This window comes from Carcharodon carcharias, chromosome 9, assembly GCF_017639515.1.
Source record: "Carcharodon carcharias isolate sCarCar2 chromosome 9, sCarCar2.pri, whole genome shotgun sequence".
NCBI lineage: Eukaryota > Metazoa > Chordata > Chondrichthyes > Lamniformes > Lamnidae > Carcharodon > Carcharodon carcharias.
The window spans coordinates 171,946,208-171,966,554 of record NC_054475.1 but is presented as its reverse complement, the minus strand read 5'-3'; the positions used below and the strand labels follow the sequence as shown (position 1 = coordinate 171,966,554).

General features: G+C 51.9%; 1 protein-coding gene across 2 annotated transcripts in view; it reads left to right on the top strand.

Moving 5' to 3' along the window:
* Nucleotides 1-20,347, top strand: part of slc9a6a (solute carrier family 9 member A6a) — a 103,251-nt gene that overhangs the window by 45,556 nt on the left and 37,348 nt on the right. For both annotated transcript variants that reach the window (XM_041196203.1, XM_041196204.1), the window contains exons 7-9: nucleotides 1,308-1,449; nucleotides 8,108-8,213; nucleotides 16,110-16,198. In XM_041196203.1, the coding sequence (XP_041052137.1) occupies nucleotides 1,308-1,449; nucleotides 8,108-8,213; nucleotides 16,110-16,198 (337 nt within the window). The remainder of the gene's footprint in view (nucleotides 1-1,307; nucleotides 1,450-8,107; nucleotides 8,214-16,109; nucleotides 16,199-20,347) is intronic.

Genomic DNA, 20,347 nt, shown 5'->3' with positions numbered 1-20,347 from the left:
GCACGAGGGGGCCTTTCAGCCCATTGTGCCTGCGCCGGCTTTCCAAAGGAGGGCAGAAATATTTCGAATACAACCTTCAAACTCAAAACTGGCACATCAAGCATTGCTAAATTTCAGGGGCTCATTAACCAATGTATGGAATAATGAATTATCCCATGAGTTTTTGTGAGATTCCCAAGTGTGGTTGGTGCAGTCTCTGTATTAAACAAGAACCTTTCCCATGGGATAATTTTCAAATACCTTGTCTTCTGCTTTCTGCAAATCTCAGTCATCAAAACCTTGGATCAAACTGGGGAAAAACTCCATACTTATCATTGTGGCCATCTCTCACTGACCTTACTTTTCTGAGTTAATTTAAATTAACAATCCCTGAGCATGCTAAATATAGATGATGTGATTTGCAAATGACTGATCTCCTAGTGTGTCCTTTGTTTGGAATTAATCCTCCCTCTTGTTAAACTTTAGTAATTTGTTTCTTAATTGGTCAGTACTGAGGGAGTGCTGCACTGTCGGAGGGTCAGTACTGAGGGAGTGCTGCACTGTCGGAGGGTCAGTACTGAGGGAGCGCTGCACTGTCGGAGGGTCAGTACTGAGGGAGCGCTGCACTGTCGGAGGGTCAGTACTGAGAGAGCGCTGCACTGTCGGAGGGTCAGTACTGAGGGAGCGCTGCACTGTCGGAGGGTCAGTACTGAGGGAGCGCTGCACTGTTGGAGGGTCAGTACTGAGGAAGTGCCGCACTGTCAGAGGGTCAGTACTGAGGGAGTGCCGCACTGTCAGAGGGTCAGTACTGAGGGTGAGCTGCACTGTCACAGGGTCAGTACTGAGGGAGTGCCGCACTGTCAGAGGGTCAGTACTGAGGGAGTGCTGCACTGTCAGAGGGTCAGTACTGAGGGAGTGCTGCACTGTCGGAGGGTCAGTACTGAGGGAGTGCTGCACTGTCAGATGGTCAGTGCTGAGGGAGTGCTGTACTGCCAGAGGGTCAGTACAGAGGGAGTGCTGCACTGTCAGATGGTCAGTACTGAGGTAGTGCTGCACTGTCGGAGGGTCAGTACTGAAGGAGTGCTGCATTGCCGGAGGGTCAGTACAGAGGGAGTGCTGCACTGTCAGATGGTCAGTACTGAAGGAGTGCTGCATTGCCGGAGGGTCAGTACAGAGGGAGTGCTGCAGTGCTAGAGGGGCTATGAGATTGAGAGTGGGAAGGGGTTTTCTTGATGTTGTGGGTTTGGAGTAGTGTTATGTTGTGATCTCTCCTTGATTCATGTTAGATTCTGGTGTATAGTCGCTAACTGGAGTTCCTGTTTCATTAGGTCGATTGTGGCATATCAGCCGGTGGGAGTCAGTTCTCATAATTTTGACGTGGCTGCAATGTTCAAGTCATTTGGATTATTTCTCGGAATATTCAGTGGATCATTTGCACTGGGATCAGCGACAGGAGTGGTCACTGCACTGATATCCTTTATCTTCCATGTCTCCACATTGCAGCCGTTTCCTCTCTGTGAAAACCAGGTTCTGCTCTGACTCGGACCTGACTGACCTCAGTCCAGCGTTTCCTCTGCTGTAGATACAGCAAAATATTTTTCTAGATCATCCGAGAGTAAAATCCAAACTGGTGATGAGTCGCACTCAGAACAACACCAGGAAACTGTAATAAACAGCCTTTTTTAAGGACTTTAGATATAAACACGGAATTACATTTTGAGAGCTTCTTTACCTGACTGAGGACAGCCCAAAGTACAGTACAGCCAATTAAAGTCTTTCAGTGTAGTCGCTGTTGTAATGTGGGAAATGTAGGCTGACAGCACTGAGGGAGCTCTGCACTGTCAGAGAGTCAGTGCTGAGGGAGTGCTGCACTGTCGGAGGGTCAGTACTGAGGGAGTGCTGCACTGTCAGAGGGTCGGTGCTGAGGGAGCGCCGCACTGTCAGAGGGTCAGTACTGAGGGAGTGCTGCACTGTCAGAGGGTCGGTGCTGAGGGAGCGCCGCACTGTCAGAGGGTCAGTACTGAGGGAGTGCTGCATTGTCAGAGGGTCAGTACTGAGGGAGCGCTGCACTGTCAGAGGGTCAGTGCTGAGGGAGCTCTGCACTGTCAGAGGGTCAGTACTGAGGGAGTGCTGCAATGTCAGAGGGTCAGTACTGAGGGAGTGCTGCACTGTCAGAGGGTCAGTACTGAGGGAGTGCTGCACTGTCAGAGGGTCAGTACTGAGGGAGTGCTGCACTGTTGGAGGGTCAGTACTGAGGGAGCTCTGCACTGTCGGAGGGTCAGTACTGAGGGAGTGCTGCACTGTTGGAGGGTCAGTACTGAGGGAGAGCTGCACTGTCAGAGGGTCAGTGCAGAGGGAGTGCTGCACTGTCAGAGGGTCAGTACTGAGGGAGCGCTGCACTGTCAGAGGGTCGGTGCTGAGGGAGTGCTGCACTGTCAGAGGGTCGGTGCTGAGGGAGTGCTGCACTGTCGGAGGGTCAGTACTGAGGGAGCGCTGCACTGTCAGAGGGTCAGTACTGAGGGAGCTCTGCACTGTCAGAGGGTCAGTACTGAGGGAGTGCTGCACTGTCAGAGGGTCGGTGCTGAGGGAGCTCTGCACTGTCAGAGGGTCGGTGCTGAGGGAGTGCTGCACTGTCAGAGGGTCAGTACTGAGGGAGTGCTGCACTGTCAGAGGGTCGGTGCTGAGGGAGTGCTGCACTGTCAGAGGGTCAGTACTGAGGGAGTGCTGCACTGTCAGAGGGTCGGTACTGAGGGAGCACTGCACTGTCCGTAGGTCAGTCCTGAGGGAACACTGCATGTCGGAGATGCCATCTTTGGAGGAGACGTTAAACTGAGGCCCCATCTGCTCTGTCAGTTGGAGGTAAAAGATGACATGCTCACTGTTTTGAAGAATCTGGCATAGTGGTAATGTGACTGGACTAGCAATCCAGAGGCCCAGGTTAATGCTCTGGGGGCACAGGTTCAAATCCCACCACAGAAACTGGTGGAATTTAAATTCAATTAATAAATCTGGAATATAACGTTAGCCTCAGTAATGGTGACCATGAAACTATCATTGATTGTTGAAAAAACCCATCTGGTTCACTAATCCCCCTTTAGGGAAGTTAATCTGCCGTCCTTACCCAGTCTGGCCTACATGTGACTCCAGACCCACAGCAACACCCTCTGAAATGGCCTAACAAGCCACAAAAATGTCTAAAAAACGGAATGGAACCAGACAAACCATCCGGCATCGACCTAGACACCAGAAACGACAACTGCAAACCCAGACCTGGGAGTCCTCAACATCGACTCTGGGCCCCATGAAGTCTCATGGCATCAGGTCAAACATGGGCAAGGAAACCTCCTGCTGATTACTACGTACTGCCCTCCCTCAGCTGATGAATCAGTGCTCCTCCATGTTGAACACCACTTGGAGGAAGCACTGAGGGTGACAAGGGCACAGAATGTACTCTGGGTGGGGGACTTCAGTGTCCATCACCAAGAGTGGCTCGGTAGCACCACTACTGACCGAGCTGGCCAAGTACTAAAGGACATAGCTGCTAGACTGGGTCTGCAGCACGTGTTGAGGGAACCAACAAGAGGGAAAAACATACTTGACCTTATCTTCACCAACCTGCCTGCCACAGATGCATCTGTCCATGATAGTATCGGTAGGAGCGACCACCACACAGTCACTGTGGCGATGAAGTCCCATCTTCACATTGAGGATAGGCTCCATTGTGTTGCTGGGCACTATCACCGTGCTAAATGGGATAGATTTCAAGCAGATCTAGCAACTCAAGATTGGGCATCCATGAGGCGCTGTGGGCCATCAGCAGCAGCAGAATTGTACTCAAACACCATCTGTACCCTCATGGCCTGGCGTATCCCCCACTCTACCATTACCATCAAGCCAGGGGATCAACCCTGGTTCAATGAAGAGTGCAGGAGGGCATGACAGGAGCAGCACCAGGCATACCTAAAAATGAGGTGTCAACCTGGTGAAGCTATAACACAGGACTACTTGCGTGTCAGACAGCATAAACAGCAAGTGATAGACAGAACTAAGAGATCCCACAACCAACAGATCAGATCTGAGCTCTGCAGTCCTGCCAATTCCAGTTATGAATGTTGATGGACAATTAAACAACTCACTGGAGGAGGAAGTTCCACAAATATCCTCATCCTCAATGATGGAGGAGCCCAGCACATCAGTGCAAAAGATAAGGCTGAAGCATTTGCAACCATTTTAGCCAGAAGTGCCAAGTGGATGATCCATCTTGGCCTCCTCCGGAGGACCCCAGTATCACAGATGCCAGTCTTCAGCCAATTCAATTCACTCCACATGATATCAAGAAATGGCTGAAGGCACTGGATACTGAAAAGTCCATGGGCTCTGACAATGTTCTGGCAACAGTACTGAAGACTTGTGCTCCAGAACTTGCCGTGCCCCTAGCCAAGCTGTTCCAATACAGCTACAACACTGGCATCTACCCGGCTATGTGGAAAATTGCCCAGGTATGTCCTGTACACAAAAAGCAGGACAAATCCAACACAAGCAATTATTACCCCATCAGTCTACTCTCCATCATCAGTAAAGTAATGGAAGGGGTCGTCAACAGTGCTTTCAAGTGGCACTTGCTTAGCAATAACCTGCTCACTGATGCCCAGTTTGGGTTCCGCCAGGGCCACTCAGCTCCTGACCTCATTACAGCCTTGGTTCAAACATGGACAGAAGCGCTGAACTCCTGAGGTGAGGTGAGAGTGACTGCCCTTGACATCAAGGCTGCATTTGACCGAGTGTGGCTTCAAGGAGCCCTAGCAAAACTGGAGTCAATGGGAATCAGGGGGAAAACTCTCCACTGGTTGGAATCATTCCTAGCTCAAAGGAAGATGGTTGTGGTTGTTGGAGGTCCGTCATCTCAGTTCCAGGACATCACTGCAGAAGTTCCTCAGGTCCTCGGCCCAACCATCTTCAGCTGCTTCATCAATGACCTTCCTTCCATCATAAGGTCAGAAGTGGGGATGTTCACTGATGATTGCACAATGTTCAGCACCATTCATGACTCCTCAGATACTGAAGCAGTCAATATCCAGGTTTGGGCTGACAAGTGGCAAGTAACATTCACGCCACACAAGTGTCAGGCAATGACCATCTCCAACAAGAGGGAATCCAACCATCACCCCTTGATGTTCAATGGCATTATCATCACTGAATCCCCCACTATCAGCATCCTGGGGGTTACCATTGACCAGAAACTGAACTAGACTAGCCATATAAATACCGTGGCTACAAGAGCAGGGTCAGAGGCTAGGAATCCTACATTGAGTAACTCACCTCCTGACTCCCCAAAGCCTGTCCACCATTTATATAAATGACATAGGTGACTGGGGTGGGGGGTAGGATTAGTAACTTTGCGGATGACACAAAGATTGGCCGGGTGGTTAACAGTGAGGTTGAGTGTCTTGGGCTACAGGAAGATATAGACAGGATGGTCAAATGGGCAGATAAATGGCAGATGGAATTTAACCCTGAAAAGTGTGAGGTGATACACTTTGGAAGGAGTAATTTGACAAGGAAGTATTCAATGAATGGAAGACACTAGGAAGTTCTGAGGAGCAAAGGGACCTTGGTGTGTATGCCCATAGATCTGTGAAGACAGAGGGGCATGTTAGTGGAGTGGTGAAAAAGGCATATGGGACACTTGCCTTTATCAATTGAGGCATAGATTACAAAAGTAGGGAGGTCATGTTGGAGTTGTATAGAACCTTGGTGAGGCCACAGCTGGAGTACTGTGTGCAGTTCTGGTCGCCACATTATAGGAAGGATGTGATTGCACTGGAGGGGGTGCAGAGGAGATTCACCAGGATGTTGCCTGGGATGAAACATTTAAGTTATGAAGAAAGGTTGGATAGACTTGGGTTGTTTTCATTGGAGCAGAGAAGACTGAGGGGCGACCTGATTGAGGTGTACAAGATTATGAGGGGCATGGGCAGGGTAGATAGGGAGCAGCTGTTCCCCTTAGTTGAAGGGTCAGTCACAAGGGGACACAAGTTCAAGGTGAGGGGCAGGAGGTTTAGTGGGGATGTGAGGAAAATCTTTTTTACCCAGAGGGTGGTGACGGTCTGGAATGTGCTGCCTGGGAGGGTGATGGAGGCGGGTTGCCTCACATCCTTTAAAAAGTACCTGGATGAGCACTTGGCACATCATAACATTCAAGGCTATGGGCCAAGTGCTGGTAAATGGGATTAGGTAGGTAGGTCAGGTGTTTCTCATGTGCCGGTGCAGACTTGATGGGCCAAAGGGCCTCTTCTGCACTGTGATTCTGTGTGTGATCAACCAGGCACAAGTCAGGAGTGTGATGGAATACTCCCCCCTTGCCTGGATGAGTGCAGCTCCCACAACACTCAAGAAGCTTGACACCGTCCAGGACAAAGCAGCCCCGCTTGATTGACACCACATCCACAAACATTCACTCCCTCCACCACCGACGCACAGTAACAGCAGTGTGTACCATCTACAAGATGCACTGTAGCAATTCACCAAGGCTCCTTAGACAGCACCTTCCAAACCCACGACCACTACCATCTAGAAGGACAAAGGCAGTAGATAGATGGGAACACCACCACCTGGAAGTTCCCCTCCAAGCCACTCACCACCCTGACTTGGAAATATATCATCATTCCTTCACTGTCACTGGGTCAAAATCCTAGAACTCCCTCCCTAACAGCACTGTGGGTGTACCTACATCACATGGACTGCAGCGGTTCAAGAAGGCAGCTCACCACCACCTTCTCAAGGGCATTTAGGGATGGACAATAAATGCTGGTCCAGCCAGCGACGCCCACATCCTGCGAACAAATAAAACAATAAGCGGCAAAGTTCTCCCCAATGTCCTGGAACATATTTATCCCTCAATTAACACATTGAGCTGATTATTTGATCATTATCACATTACTGTTTGTGAGAGCTTGCTTTGCATAAATTGGCTGCCATGGTTTCTGTGTTACTACAGTGACTACATTTTGCAACAGTTTCACTGGCTGTAAAAATCTTTGGGATGTTCTAAGGTTATGAAAGGCTGTACAGAAATGTAAGTTCTTTTATTCTCCTCTCACTGTTCGGGCCCTAACTCTTCAACCTCACATCATTAAAACCTCGGATTTGATCAGAATTATCTCCATTTCTCCGGTTGCAATTGTTTTGGCTATTTGCTTTGTAATTTCATCTCAAACCTGTTCATCTTTTCCCAGGAAAGGCTCAACGCAGAATTCACTGGTCAGTGGGGCTGTGAGTAAAGGTGTTTAAAGTGTAAGATAAAGTTTGTAGAAATTAAAATGTCCCAAGCGTTCTATGAAAGCTCAGGGACTGTAAGTGTACATTGTGTAGAACACACAATCTTGGCATGGGATCTCGGAGTGTGTCTCGCTCCCAGTGTCCGGGGTCTGAGTGTTTCTCACTCCCAGTGTCTGGGATCTGAGTCTGTCTCGCTCCCAGTGTCCGGGATCTGAGTGTTTCTCACTCCCAGTGTCTGGGATCGTGGTGCGTCTTGCTCCCGGTGTCTAGGATCGTGGTGCGTCACACTTCCGGTGTCTGGGATCGCGGTGCGTCTCGCTCCCGGTGTCTGGGATCGGGGTGCGTCTCGCTCCCGGTGTCTGGGATCGGGGTGCGTCTCGCTCCCGGTGTCTGGGATCGGGGTGCGTCTCGCTCCCGGTGTCTGGGATCGGGGTGCGTCTCGCTCCCGGTGTCTGGGATCGGGGTGCGTCTCGCTCCCGGTGTCTGGGATCGGGGTGCGTCTCGCTCCCGGTGTCTGGGATCGGGGTGCGTCTCGCTCCCGGTGTCTGGGATCGGGGTGCGTCTCGCTCCCGGTGTCTGGGATCGGGGTGCGTCTCGCTCCCGGTGTCTGGGATCGGGGTGCGTCTCGCTCCCGGTGTCTGGGATCGGGGTGCGTCTCGCTCCCGGTGTCTGGGATCGGGGTGCGTCTCGCTCCCAGTGTCTGGGATCGGGGTGCGTCTCGCTCCCAGTGTCTGGGATCGGGGTGCATCTCGCTCCCAGTGTCTGGGATCGGGGTGCGTCGTGCTCCCAGTGTCTAGACGTTGTCCAGATGCACTTCCTCTCCCTGTTTGTTTGACCTTAACCTGTGCACGTTACAAAATTCACAAAGCTAAGAGATTTCCAGTTACTGGAGACAGCTCTTTTCTTCCTGATGTCATGGAGCACTTTTCTATTGGCTGAAGCATGTGGATTTACTGGTGAGTGGAAAGTCTTTAATACTTTATCCTAAAGGATTCACCCTTCAAACTGGATTGTAGAGGAGTCTAACCCTCAGATTACCCTGTGTGATTTCACTGTGAGTGGGGTCTGAGTCTAAGTGGCTCTCTGTGATTAGAGTCAGAGAATCATTACAGAAGGTGGCCCCTTGGCCCATCAGCTCCATGCTGGCTCTCATAAGAATCAATTCACATTCTGCCACTCCCCTGCCCTCTCCCCATGTCCCTGCACATTCCCTCCTTTTCATCTTTATAGAAAATGTTTGTGGCACAGAAAGAGGCCACTTGGCCCATCGTGTCTGTGCTGGCCGGAAAATGAGCCACTCAGCTTAATCCCACTTTCCAGCATTGGGATGTGGTGTATTTGGATTTTCAGAAAGCTTTTGATAAAGTCCCACATAAGAGGTTAGGGTGTAAAATTAAAGCACGTGGGATTACGGGCAATATATTGGCAAGGATTGAGAATTGGTTAGCAGACAGGAAACAGAGAGTAGCAATAAATGGGTCTTTTTTGGAATGACAGGTAGTGACTATGGGGTACCTCAGGGATCAGTGCTTGGGCCCCAGCTATTCACAATATATATCAGTGATTTGGATGAGGGAACCAAATGTAATATTTCCAAGTTTGCTGACGACACGAATTTTGGTGGGAATGTGAATGATGAGGAGGGTGTTTAGAGGCTTCAAGGCGATTTAGACAGGTTGAGTGAGTGGGCAGATACATGGTAGATACAGTATAACGTGGATAAGCCTGAAGTTATCCACTTTGGTAGGAAAAACAGAATGGCAGAGTTTATTTAAATGGCGCTAGATTGGGAGATGTTGATGTACAAATGGACCTGAGTGTCCTTGTACACCAAGGGGAGTTGATGACCAAGTGGTATTGTTGCTGGACTAGTAACCAAGAGACCCAGGCGATAGCTCTGGGGACCAGGATTCGAATCCCACCACAGCAGATGGTGGAATTTGAATTCAATATAAATCTGGAATTAAAAGTCTGATGATCACCATGAAACCATTGTTGATTGTTCAAAATCTGATGTCCTTACCTGGTGACTCCAATGCGGTTGACTCTTAAATACCCTCTGAAATGGCCGAGCAAGCCACTCTTTTGTAATAAACAACTACAAAGTCACAAAATAGGAATGAAACCGGATGGACCATCGGGCATCGACTTAGGTACCGGAAACGACATCTCAAGCTCCATCCACTGGTTAGAGGGATGTCTAGCACGAAGGACGCTGGTTGTGGTTGTTGGAGGTCAGTCATCTCAGCGCCAGGACATCACTGCAGGAGCTCCTAAGGGTAGTGTCCCAGGGCCAACCAAGTTCAGCTGCTTCATCAATGATCTTCCTTCCATCATAAGGTCAGAAGTGGGGATGTTCACTGGTGATCACACAATGTTCAGCACCATTCGCAACTCCTCAGATACTGAAGCAGCCCATGTCCAAATACAGCAAGACCTGGACATTATCCAGGTTTAGGCTGACAAGTGGCAAGTAACATTTGCGACACACAAGTGTCAGGCAATGACCATCTCCAACAAGAAAGAATCCAATCATTGCTGTTCAGTACCACTACCATCACTGAATCTCCCACTATCAACATCCTGGGGGTTACCATTGACCAGAAACTGAACTGGACTAGCCATATAAATACTGTGGCTACAAGAGCAGGTCAGAGGCTAGGAATCTTGCAACGAGTAACTCACCTTCTGACTCCCCAAAGCCATCTACAAGGCACAAGTCAGGAGTGTGATGGAATACTCCCCACTTGCCTGGATGAGTGCAGCTCCCACAACACTCAAGAAGTTTGACACCGTCAGGACAAAGCAGCCAGTTGATTGGCAACACATCCACAAACATTCACTCCCTCCACCACCGACACACAGTAGCAGCAGTGTGTACCATCTACAAGATGCACTGCAGGAATTCACCAAGGCTCCTTAGACAACACCTTCCAAACCCACGACCACTACCATCTAGAAGGACAAAGGCAACAGATAGATGGGAACACCACCACCTGGAAGTTCCCCTCCAAGTCACTCACCATCCTGACTTGGAAGTATATCACCGTTCCTTCACTGTCACTGGGCCAAAATCCTGGACCTCCCTTCCTAACAGCACAGGTGGGTGTACCTACACCACATGGATTGCAGCGGTTCAAGAAGGTAGCTCACCACCACCTTCTCAAGGGCAACTAGGGGTGGGCAATAAATGATGGCCCAGCCAGTGAAGCCCAATTCCCGTGAATGAATAAGAAAAATCACTGAAAGCAAGCATGCAGGTGCAGCAAACAGTTAAGAAGGCAAATGATATTTTGGCCTTCATTGCGAGAAGACTTGAGTACAGGAACAAGGATGTCTTACTGCAGCTGTACAGGGCCTTGGTGAGACCACACCTGGGGTATTGTGTACAGTTTTAGTCTCCTTACCTAAGAAAGGATATACTTGCCATAGAGGGAGTGCAGTGAAGGTTCACCAGACCGATTCCTGGGATGGCAGGATTGTGGTATGAGGAGAGATTGGGCCGACTAGGCCTGTGTTCACTGGAGTTTAGAAGAATGAAAGGAGATACCATTGAAATGTATAAAATTCTGACAGGGATGGACAGACTGGATCAGGGATGATGTTTCCTCTGGCTGGGGGTCTAGAACAAGGGGTCACAGTCTCAGGATACAGGGTAGGCCATTTAGGACTGAGATGAGGAGAAATATCTTCGCTCAGAGGGTGGTGAACCTATGGAATTCTCTACCACAGAGTCTGTGGAGGCCAAGTATTTGGCCAAGAATATAATTAAGAAGGAAATAGATTTCTGAACTCTAAAGGCGTCAGGCGTTATGAGGAGAGAGCGGGAGTAGGTGTTGAGAGAGAGGATCAGCCATGATCATATTGAATGGCGGAGCAGGCTCGAAGGGCTGAGTGACCTACTCCTGCTCCTATTCTCTATGGTCGCCAAATTACAGGAAGGATATAATTGCTCTGGCGAGAGTGCAGAGGAGATTTATAAGAATGTTACCAGTGCTTGAAAATTGCAGCAATGAGGAGAGATTGGATAGACTGGGGTTGTTTTTCTTAGAACAGAGGAGGCTGAGGGGTGACCTAATTAAGGTTTACAAAATTATGAGGGGCCTAGATAGGGTAGACAGGAAAGACTTGTTTCCCCGGCTGAGGGGTCAATTACCAGGGGGCATAGATTTAAGGTGATTGGTAGAAGGATTAGGGGGGACATGAGGAAAAACCTTTTCACTCAGAGGGTGGTGGGTGTCTGGATTTCACTGTCTAAGTTGGTGGTTGAGGCTGAAATGCTCAACTCATTTAAACGGTACCTGGATCGGCATCTGAAAGTGCTGTAACCTGCAAGGCTACAGACCAGGGGCTGGAAAGTGGCATTAAAATGAGCGGCTGGTTTCTTTTTTCTCTTTTTGGCTGGTGCAGACATGATGGGCAGAGTGACCTCTTTCTGTGCCGTAACTTTACTGTGGTTCTAAGCAGTCTGCCATGCAGGACCTTGTCAAAAGCCTTGCTGAACTCCATGTAGATGACGTCAACTGTACTACCCTTATCAATCCTCCTTGTTACTTCCTCAAAAAATTCAAATACAATAGTCAGACATGACCTTCCCTTCACAAATCCATGCTGATCAATCTGTGCCTTTTTAAGTGACAGTTTATCCTGTGTCTCAGAATTGATTCCAATAATTTGTCCACCACCGAAGTCAGACTGACTGGCCTGTAATTATTCAGTCTTTTTAAACAAAGATACAACATTAGCAGATCCTCCAGTCCTCCAGCACCTCACTTGTATCCACTGAGAATTGGAAAATGATGGTCAGAGAATACGCTATTTCCTCCCTGGCTTCTGGCTAGAATTTATTGCCCATTGCAAATTTGTTCAGAGGGCATTTAAGAGTCAACCACATTGCTGTGGGTCTGGAGTCACATGTAGGCCTAAGGACTAATGCCTCAAGGGCATTAGTGAACCAGATGGGTTTTTACAACAATCGACAATGGTTTCACGGTCATTAGACTTTTAATTCCAGATTTTTATTGAATTTTTACTCTAAACCCTGTGAATTTCCCCTTTGAATACCCCCCACTGCTCTGACACTGATTTACCTTCAAGAAGCTGTTTCCAGTCCACTTTTACTCAATCACTCCTCAGCTTAGTAAAATTGGCCTGACCCCAATTTAGAACTTTAGCTCCTGTTTTATCTTTGTCCCTTTCCATAATTATGTCAAAACTAACTGAATTATGATCACTGCCACCAAAATGCTCTCCCACTGTCACTCTTACCCGCCCAGTTTCATTTCCTATCACTAAATCCAGAACAGCACCTACTCTTGTTGGACTTGCTACATGCTGACCAAAAATGTTCTCCTGAATGCACCTGAAGAATTCTGTTCCCTCCATTCCTTTCACACTAAAACTATCCCAGTTAATATTGGGGTAGTTAAAAACCCAAAGTATTACTGCTCTAGTGTCTAAGCTCTTCTCAGAGATTTGTCTACATAGTTGCTCTATCTCCTTCTGGCTCTTTGGGGTCTGTGGTACAACCCCAGTAGTGTGACTGCCCCTGCTTTGTTCCTAAGCTCAATCCATATGACATCAATTGATGATCCTCTAATATATCATCCCTCCTCATTGCTTCTCTAACCCAAATTGCCACCCCCGCTCCTTTTTTATCCTCCTCTCAATCTCGTCTGAAACCCCTGTATCTAGGAATGTTGAGCTGCCATTCCTGTACCTCTTTAAGCCATGTTTCTGTAATAGTGAAATCATACTGCCACATTCCTATCTGTACCCTCAGCTCATCTGCTTTATTTACTATACTCCTCACACTGAAGTATTTCACCTCAAGCACTGCCAAACTCTTTTTTTCATTTTCTAACCTTTGCTACCTCTGCCTACCAGTCTTATTCACTAATTTTCTACCTTCTATTTCTGATATTGTCCTATTGGAATTCACGCTCAGGTTCCCATCCCTCTGCCAAACTGGTTTAAACCCTGCCCAACAGCACTAGCAAACTTTCCCACGGGGGTATTTCCCCTGGTCCTGTTGAGATGCAAACCATCTGACTTCTACAGGTCATCACCTCCCCCAGAACCAGTTCCAATGGCCCAGGAATCTAAAGCCCTCCCCACTTCTGGCACCATCTCTCCAGCCTCGCATTCATTTGCTCTAACCTCCTATTTCTATACTCACTTGTGTGTGGCACTGGGAGTAATCTGGAGATTAGTACCTTAAGGTCCTGCTTTTTAATGTCTTTCCTAACTTCTTAAACCTCTGCCCGTAGGACCTCATCCCTTTTTCTAGCTATGATGTTGTTATCGATATGGACCACAGCCTCTGGCTGTTCACCCTCAACCTCTAAAATATTGTTCAGCCGCTTAGTGACATCCATGACCCTGGCACCAGGGAGGTGACATCCATGACCCTGGCACCAGGGAGGTGACATCCATGACCCTGGCACCAGGGAGGTGACATCCATGACCCTGGCACCAGGGAGGTGACATCCATGACCCTGGCACCAGGGAGGTGACATCCATGACCCTGGCACCAGGGATGCAACATGCCATCCTGGATTCACATCTGCAGCCACAAACACGCCTGTCTGGTCCCCTAACGACAGAATCCCTTATCGCTATTGCTCTTCCAGCCTTCCTTGTACCCTTCACCAATACAGCTGAGGAACCATGGGCTCTGGCTGCACCCCCCAGGTGAATCATCACTCTCATCAGCATTCAGAACTGAATACAGATTGGAGAGTGGGATGCACTCAGAGACTCCTGCTCTACCTACATGTTCCCTTTTCACTGTCTGCTGGTCACCCATCCCCTTTCTCCCTGCATACCTTTAAGCTGTGGGGTGACCACATCTATAAATGTGCTATCCACATAACCCTCAACCTCACGGAGGCTCCGCAGAGATGTCAGCTGCTGCTCGAGTTTCACAACCTGGAGCTCAAGCTGCTGCAACTGGCGACACTTCTTGCACAAATGCTCATCCAGGATGTGGGAAATATCCTGGAGTCTCCACATAGCACAGGATGGGCACTCTCAAGGTTGGAGCAGACCTGCCATTACTCTATTACTAACTAATAACCTTGTTACTGCTGATAAATGTTACTACTGGTAATAAACCTTACAAATTTGTAGATTAAATGTCCAAAATTCTCACAAGTTAAGGTTTGTTTTAAATGTCCTTCAGTATTGTGTGAATGTGTGGGTCCGTGTGTGTGTGTGTGTGTGTGCATCTGTGTGTGTGTGCATCTGTGTGTGTGTGCATCTGTGTGTGTGTGAATGTGTGGGTCCGTGTGTGTGTGTGTGCATCTGTGTGTGTGTGTCTGCGTCTGTGTGTGTGTGTATCTGTGTGTGTGTGAATGTGTGGGTCTGTGTGTGTGTGTGTGTGCATCTGTGTGTGTGTGTATAGAGGTCTGTGTATGTGTGGGGAGGGGCAGGGTCGGAGTGTGTGTGTGTGTATAGAGGTCTGTGTATGTGTGGGGAGGGGCAGGGTCGGAGTGTGTGTGGGTCTGTGTGTGTGTGTATAGAGGTCTGTGTATGTGTGGGGAGGGGCAGGGTCGGAGTGTGTGTGGGTCTGTGTGTGTGTGTATAGAGGTCTGTGTATGTGTGGGGAGGGGCAGGGTCGGAGTGTGTGTGGGTCTGTGTGTGTGTGTATAGAGGTCTGTGTATGTGTGGGGAGGGGCAGGGTCGGAGTGTGTGTGGGTCTGTGTGTGTGTGTATAGAGGTCTGTGTATGTGTGGGGAGGGGCAGGGTCGGAGTGTGTGTGGGTCTGTGTGTGTGTGTATAGAGGTCTGTGTATGTGTGGGGAGGGGCAGGGTCGGAGTGTGTGTGGGTCTGTGTGTGTGTGTATAGAGGTCTGTGTATGTGTGGGGAGGGGCAGGGTCGGAGTGTGTGTGGGTCTGAGTGTGTGGGGGTGTTGGTTGTGGGTGCCTGTGTGTGTCTTGGATTAGTTTGGGATTGATAGTGGGCTATGGGGAGAGGGTGGGGCAGTGGGGATTAGTTTAGGATTGATACAGGGGGAGAGTGGGGCAGTGGGATTAGTTTGGGGATTGATACTGGATTATTGGGAGAGTGGGGCAGTGGGATTAGTTTGGAATTGATACAGGGCTATGGGGAGAGTGGGGCAATGCGATTAGTTTGGGATTGATACTGGGGGAGAGTGGAGCAGTGGGATTAGTTTGTGATTGATACTGGGCTACGGGAGAGAGCGGTGCAGTTGGATTAGTTTGGGGATTGATACAGGGCTATGGGGAGAGAGGGGGGTAGTGGGATTAGTTTGGGATTGATACAGGGCTATGGGGAGAGAGCAGGGCAATGGGATTAGTTTGGGATTGATACAGGGCTATGGGGAGAGAGCAGGGCAATGGGATTAGTTTGGGGATTGATACAGGGCTATGGGGAGAGAGCCGGGCAGTGGGATTAGTTTGGGGATTGATACAGGGCTATGGGGAGAGAGCCGGGCAGTGGGATTAGTTTGGGGATTGATACAGAGATATGGGGAGAGAACCGGGCAGTGGGATTAGTTTGAGAGGTTTGATCTGATTGATCAGTCTGAGCTTTGTTGAAGAGAGGTTAAGAGGAAGCTTGTGTGGAGCAGAAATACCAGAAGGGCCCGAATGGCCTGTTTTGTGCTGAGATACAATGTGACCTACAGGTTTGTATACCCATCAAAATGGTGGGACACTAAATTCTATCCTATGTTGTGGAATTTGATGATTGATGTCAGTCAATTTGTGTTTCTATTGGTGTGAATGTTCCTGTTTTCGAGACTGGGATCTGAGATTCCAATCATTTAATCTGTGAGATAAAAATAAAGGACCCCTCTCTTCTGAACCAGTTTCCTTACTGTATTACAGGAGTGGTTGCTGTCCTGTTCTGTGGGATCACTCAAGCTCACTATACCTACAATAACCTCTCTCCAGAATCCCGGATCCGCACAAAACAGGTGAGGAGTTGCTATTTGCAGTGTGTGTTTTGGAGAGAGAGGTTTAAAGTGGGGGTTAAAGTTACTCAGCAAATAGCACATCCTTTCTGAACTCTACCCCCACAACCTCTGTGACAATGTTGACCTCACAGTCAGAATTGGAACATCATTTATCTGTGTAAGTGTTGATGGATCCTTGTGATAAGTCATTTATGGAGTAATTTCTCTGATGCACTAGTTTGCTTCCTCAGTAAATCAGTAGTCTGGATCAGTTTGAGATGTTTCAGTGGAGACACTCCGGCACTTACCCTGACTGTTCCCTGTGGAGCTTTAACTGCAGCTTTGGACAGGATGTCGGACAGCCGGACCTGAGCGTCGAGCTCCCTGTGCAGTCATCCCTGTGACTTCAGCTTTCACTCCTGCGCGTCCCTCCTACCACCCAGGTTAGGGAGAGGGCTATTCTTGGAGCTTTTATCACATGAACGTCACCTTAAACTGCCCCAGCCGCCGCTCTGCCACCATTGTTACATCCTCCAGGTGCACTGTCTGGTCACGTCCAATCAAGCAGAGACTAAAACTCTGTTTCCCAATTGGATTCACCCTGATTGTCAGTCAAACACCCATTACCCCATCTCCAAGATTTTTATAGCAGTAAATGAAATTAGAAACATAGAAAATAGGAGCAGGACTAGGTCATTTGGCCCTTCAAGCCAGCTCCTCCATTCAATATGATCACGGCTGATCCTCTATCTCAATGTCACACTCCCACTCTCTCTATAGCCCTTGATGCCTTTAGAGTCCAGAAATCTATCTATTTCCTTCTTAAATATATTCAGTGACTTGGCCTCCACAGCCTCCGTGCTGGAGAATTCCACAGGTTCACCACCCTCGGAGTGAAGAAGTTTCTCCTTATCTCAGTCCTGAATGGTCTACCCCATATCCTGAGACTGTGACCCCTTGTTCTAGACCCTCCCCCCCCCCCCAGCCAAAGGAAACATCATCCCTGATCCAGTCTGTCCATCCCTGTCAAAATTTTATATGTTTCAATATCTCCTGTCATTCTTCTAAACTCCAGTGAATTCAGGCCTAGTCGGCCCAGTCTCTCCTCACACCACAATCCTGCCGCCCCAGGAATCAGTCTGGTGAACCTTCACTGCACTCCCCCTGTGGCAGGTATATCCTTTCTTAGGTAAGGAGACCAAACTGCACACACTATTCCAGATGTGGTCTCACCAAGGCCCTGTACAGCTGCAGTAAGACATCCTTGCTCCTGTACTCAAGTCCTTTCACAATGAAGGCCAACATACCATTTACCTTCTTAACTGTTGCTGCACCCGCTTGCTTGCTTTCAGTGATTGGTGTGCAGAGACACCCAGGTCCATTTGTACATCAATATTTCCCAACCTATCACCATTTAAGTAATACTCTGCTGTTCTGTTTTTCCTATCGAAGTGGATAACTTCACACTAATTCACGTTATACTGCGTCTGCCATGTATTTGCTCACTCAACCTGTCTAAATGATCTTGAAGCCTCTTAATACCCTCCTCACCACTCACATTCCCACCAAGATTCGTGTCGTCAGCAAACTTGGAAATATTATATTTGGTTCCCTCACCCAAATCGCTGATACATGTGGTGAATAGCTGGGGCCCAAGCACTGATCCCTGCGGTACCCCAAAAGAAATGAAAAAGCAGCATAATTCCCTGATTTTTCTCCTGGGATGTATTTCCAGCATCTCCGGGAAATTAATCTTGAATTCCTGCAGATTGCAGGGTTTTCCTGAAGAGCTGGCAGTTCTCCAGTTCATGGAGGATGTAGACTGAACGGGACAAAGAATCACCTGATAAGTTTTTGACTTTCAGATGTATCCACTCCGCACCCACCCCCCCCCTCACCCCCCCTCACCCACCCCTCACCCCCCCTCACCCACCCCTCACCCCCCCCTCACCCCCCCTCACCCACCCCTCACCCCCCCTCACCCACCCCCCCTCACCCACCCCTCACCCCCCCTCACCCACCCCCCCCTCACCCCCCCTCACCCCCCCTCACCCACCCCTCACCCACCCCTCACCCCCCCTCACCCACCCCTCACCCCCCCTCACCCACCCCCCCCTCACCCCCCCCCTCACCCACCCCTCACCCCCCTCACCCACCCCCCCTCACCCACCCCCTCACCCACCCCCCCTCACCCACCCCCCCCTCACCCACCCCCCCTCACCCCCCCACCCCCCCCTCACCCACCCCCCCTCACCCCCCCTCACCCACCCCCCCTCACCCCCCCTCACCCACCCCCCCTCACCCACCCCCCTCACCCACCCCCCCCACCCACCCCCCCTCACCCCCCCCCTCACCCCCCCCACCCCCCCCCCTCACCCCCCCCTCACCCACCCCCCCTCACCCACACCCCCTCACCCACCCACACCCCTCACCCACCCCCCCTCACCCACCCACCCCTCACCCACCCACCCCTCACCCCTCACCCACACCCCCTCACCCACCCCCTCACCCACCCCCTCACCCACCCCCCTCACCCACCCCCCTCACCCACCCCCTCACCCACCCCCCCTCACCCCCCCCTCACCCACCCCCCTCACCCCCCCCCTCACCCACCCCCTCACCCACCCCCTCACCCCCCCCTCACCCACCCCCTCACCCACCCCCCCCTCACCCACCCCCTCACCCACCCCCTCACCCCCCCCTCACCCACCCCCTCACCCACCCCCTCACCCCCCCCTCACCCACCCCCTCACCCACCCCCTCACCCCCCCCTCACCCACCCCCTCACCCCCCCCCTCACCCACCCCTCACCCCCCCTCACCCACCCCCTCACCCACCCCCTCACCCCCCCCTCACCCCCCCCACCCCCCCTCACCCACCCCCCCCCTCACCCCCCCTTCACCCACCCCCCCTCACCCACCCCCTCACCCACCCCCCCGCACCCACCCCCTCACCCACCCCCCCTCACCCCCCCCCACCCACCCCCCCCTCACCCACCCTCTCACCCACCCCCCCCTCACCCCCCCTCACCCCCCCTCACCCACCCCCTCACCCACCCCCCCCTCACCCCCCCTCACCCACCCCCTCACCCACCCCCCCCTCACCCACCCCCCCTCACCCCCCCCACCCCCCCCTCACCCACCCCCCCCTCACCCCCCCCTCACCCACCCCCCCCTCACCCACCTCCTCACCCACCCCCCTCACCCACCCTCCCTCACCCACCCCCACCCCCTCACCCACCCCCTCACCCACCCCCCCTCACCCACCCCCTCACCACCCCCCCCTCACCCACCCCCCCTCACCCACCCCCCCTCACCCACCCCCTCACCCACCCCCCCTCACCCACCCCCTCACCCACCCCTCACCCACCCCCCCTCACCCACCCCCTCACCCACCCCCTCACCCACCCCCTCACCCACCCCTCACCCCCCCTCACCCACCCCCTCACCACCCCCCCCTCACCCACCCCCCCTCACCCACCCCCCCCCTCACCCACCCCCTCACCCACCCCCCCCTCACCCACCCCCCCTCACCCACCCCCTCACCCACCCCCCCCTCACCCACCCCCCCCTCACCCACCCCCCCCCTCACCCACCCCCTCACCCACCCCCTCACCCACCCCCTCACCCACCCCCCCCCCACCCACCCCTCACCCCCCCTCACCCACCCCCTCACCCACCCCCTCACCCACCCCCTCACCCACCCCCCTCACCCACCCCCCCTCACCCCCCCTCACCCCCCCTCACCCACCCCCCCTCACCCACCCCCCCCTCACCCACCCCCTCACCCACCCCCTCACCCACCCCCTCACCCACCCCCCCCCACCCACCCCTCACCCCCCCTCACCCACCCCCCCCTCACCCCCCCTCACCCCCCCTCACCCACCCCCCCTCACCCACCCCCTCACCCACCCCCCCCTCACCCACCCCCCCTCACCCACCCCCCCCTCACCCCCCCTCACCCCCCCCTCACCCACCCCCCTCACCCACCCCCCCCCTCACCCACCCCCTCACCCACCCCCTCACCCACCCCCCCCTCACCCACCCCCTCACCCACCCCCTCACACCCCCCCTCACACCCCCCCTCACCCACCCCCTCACCCACCCCCTCACCCACCCCCCCCTCACCCCCCCTCACCCACCCCCTCACCCACCCCCTCACCCCCCCTCA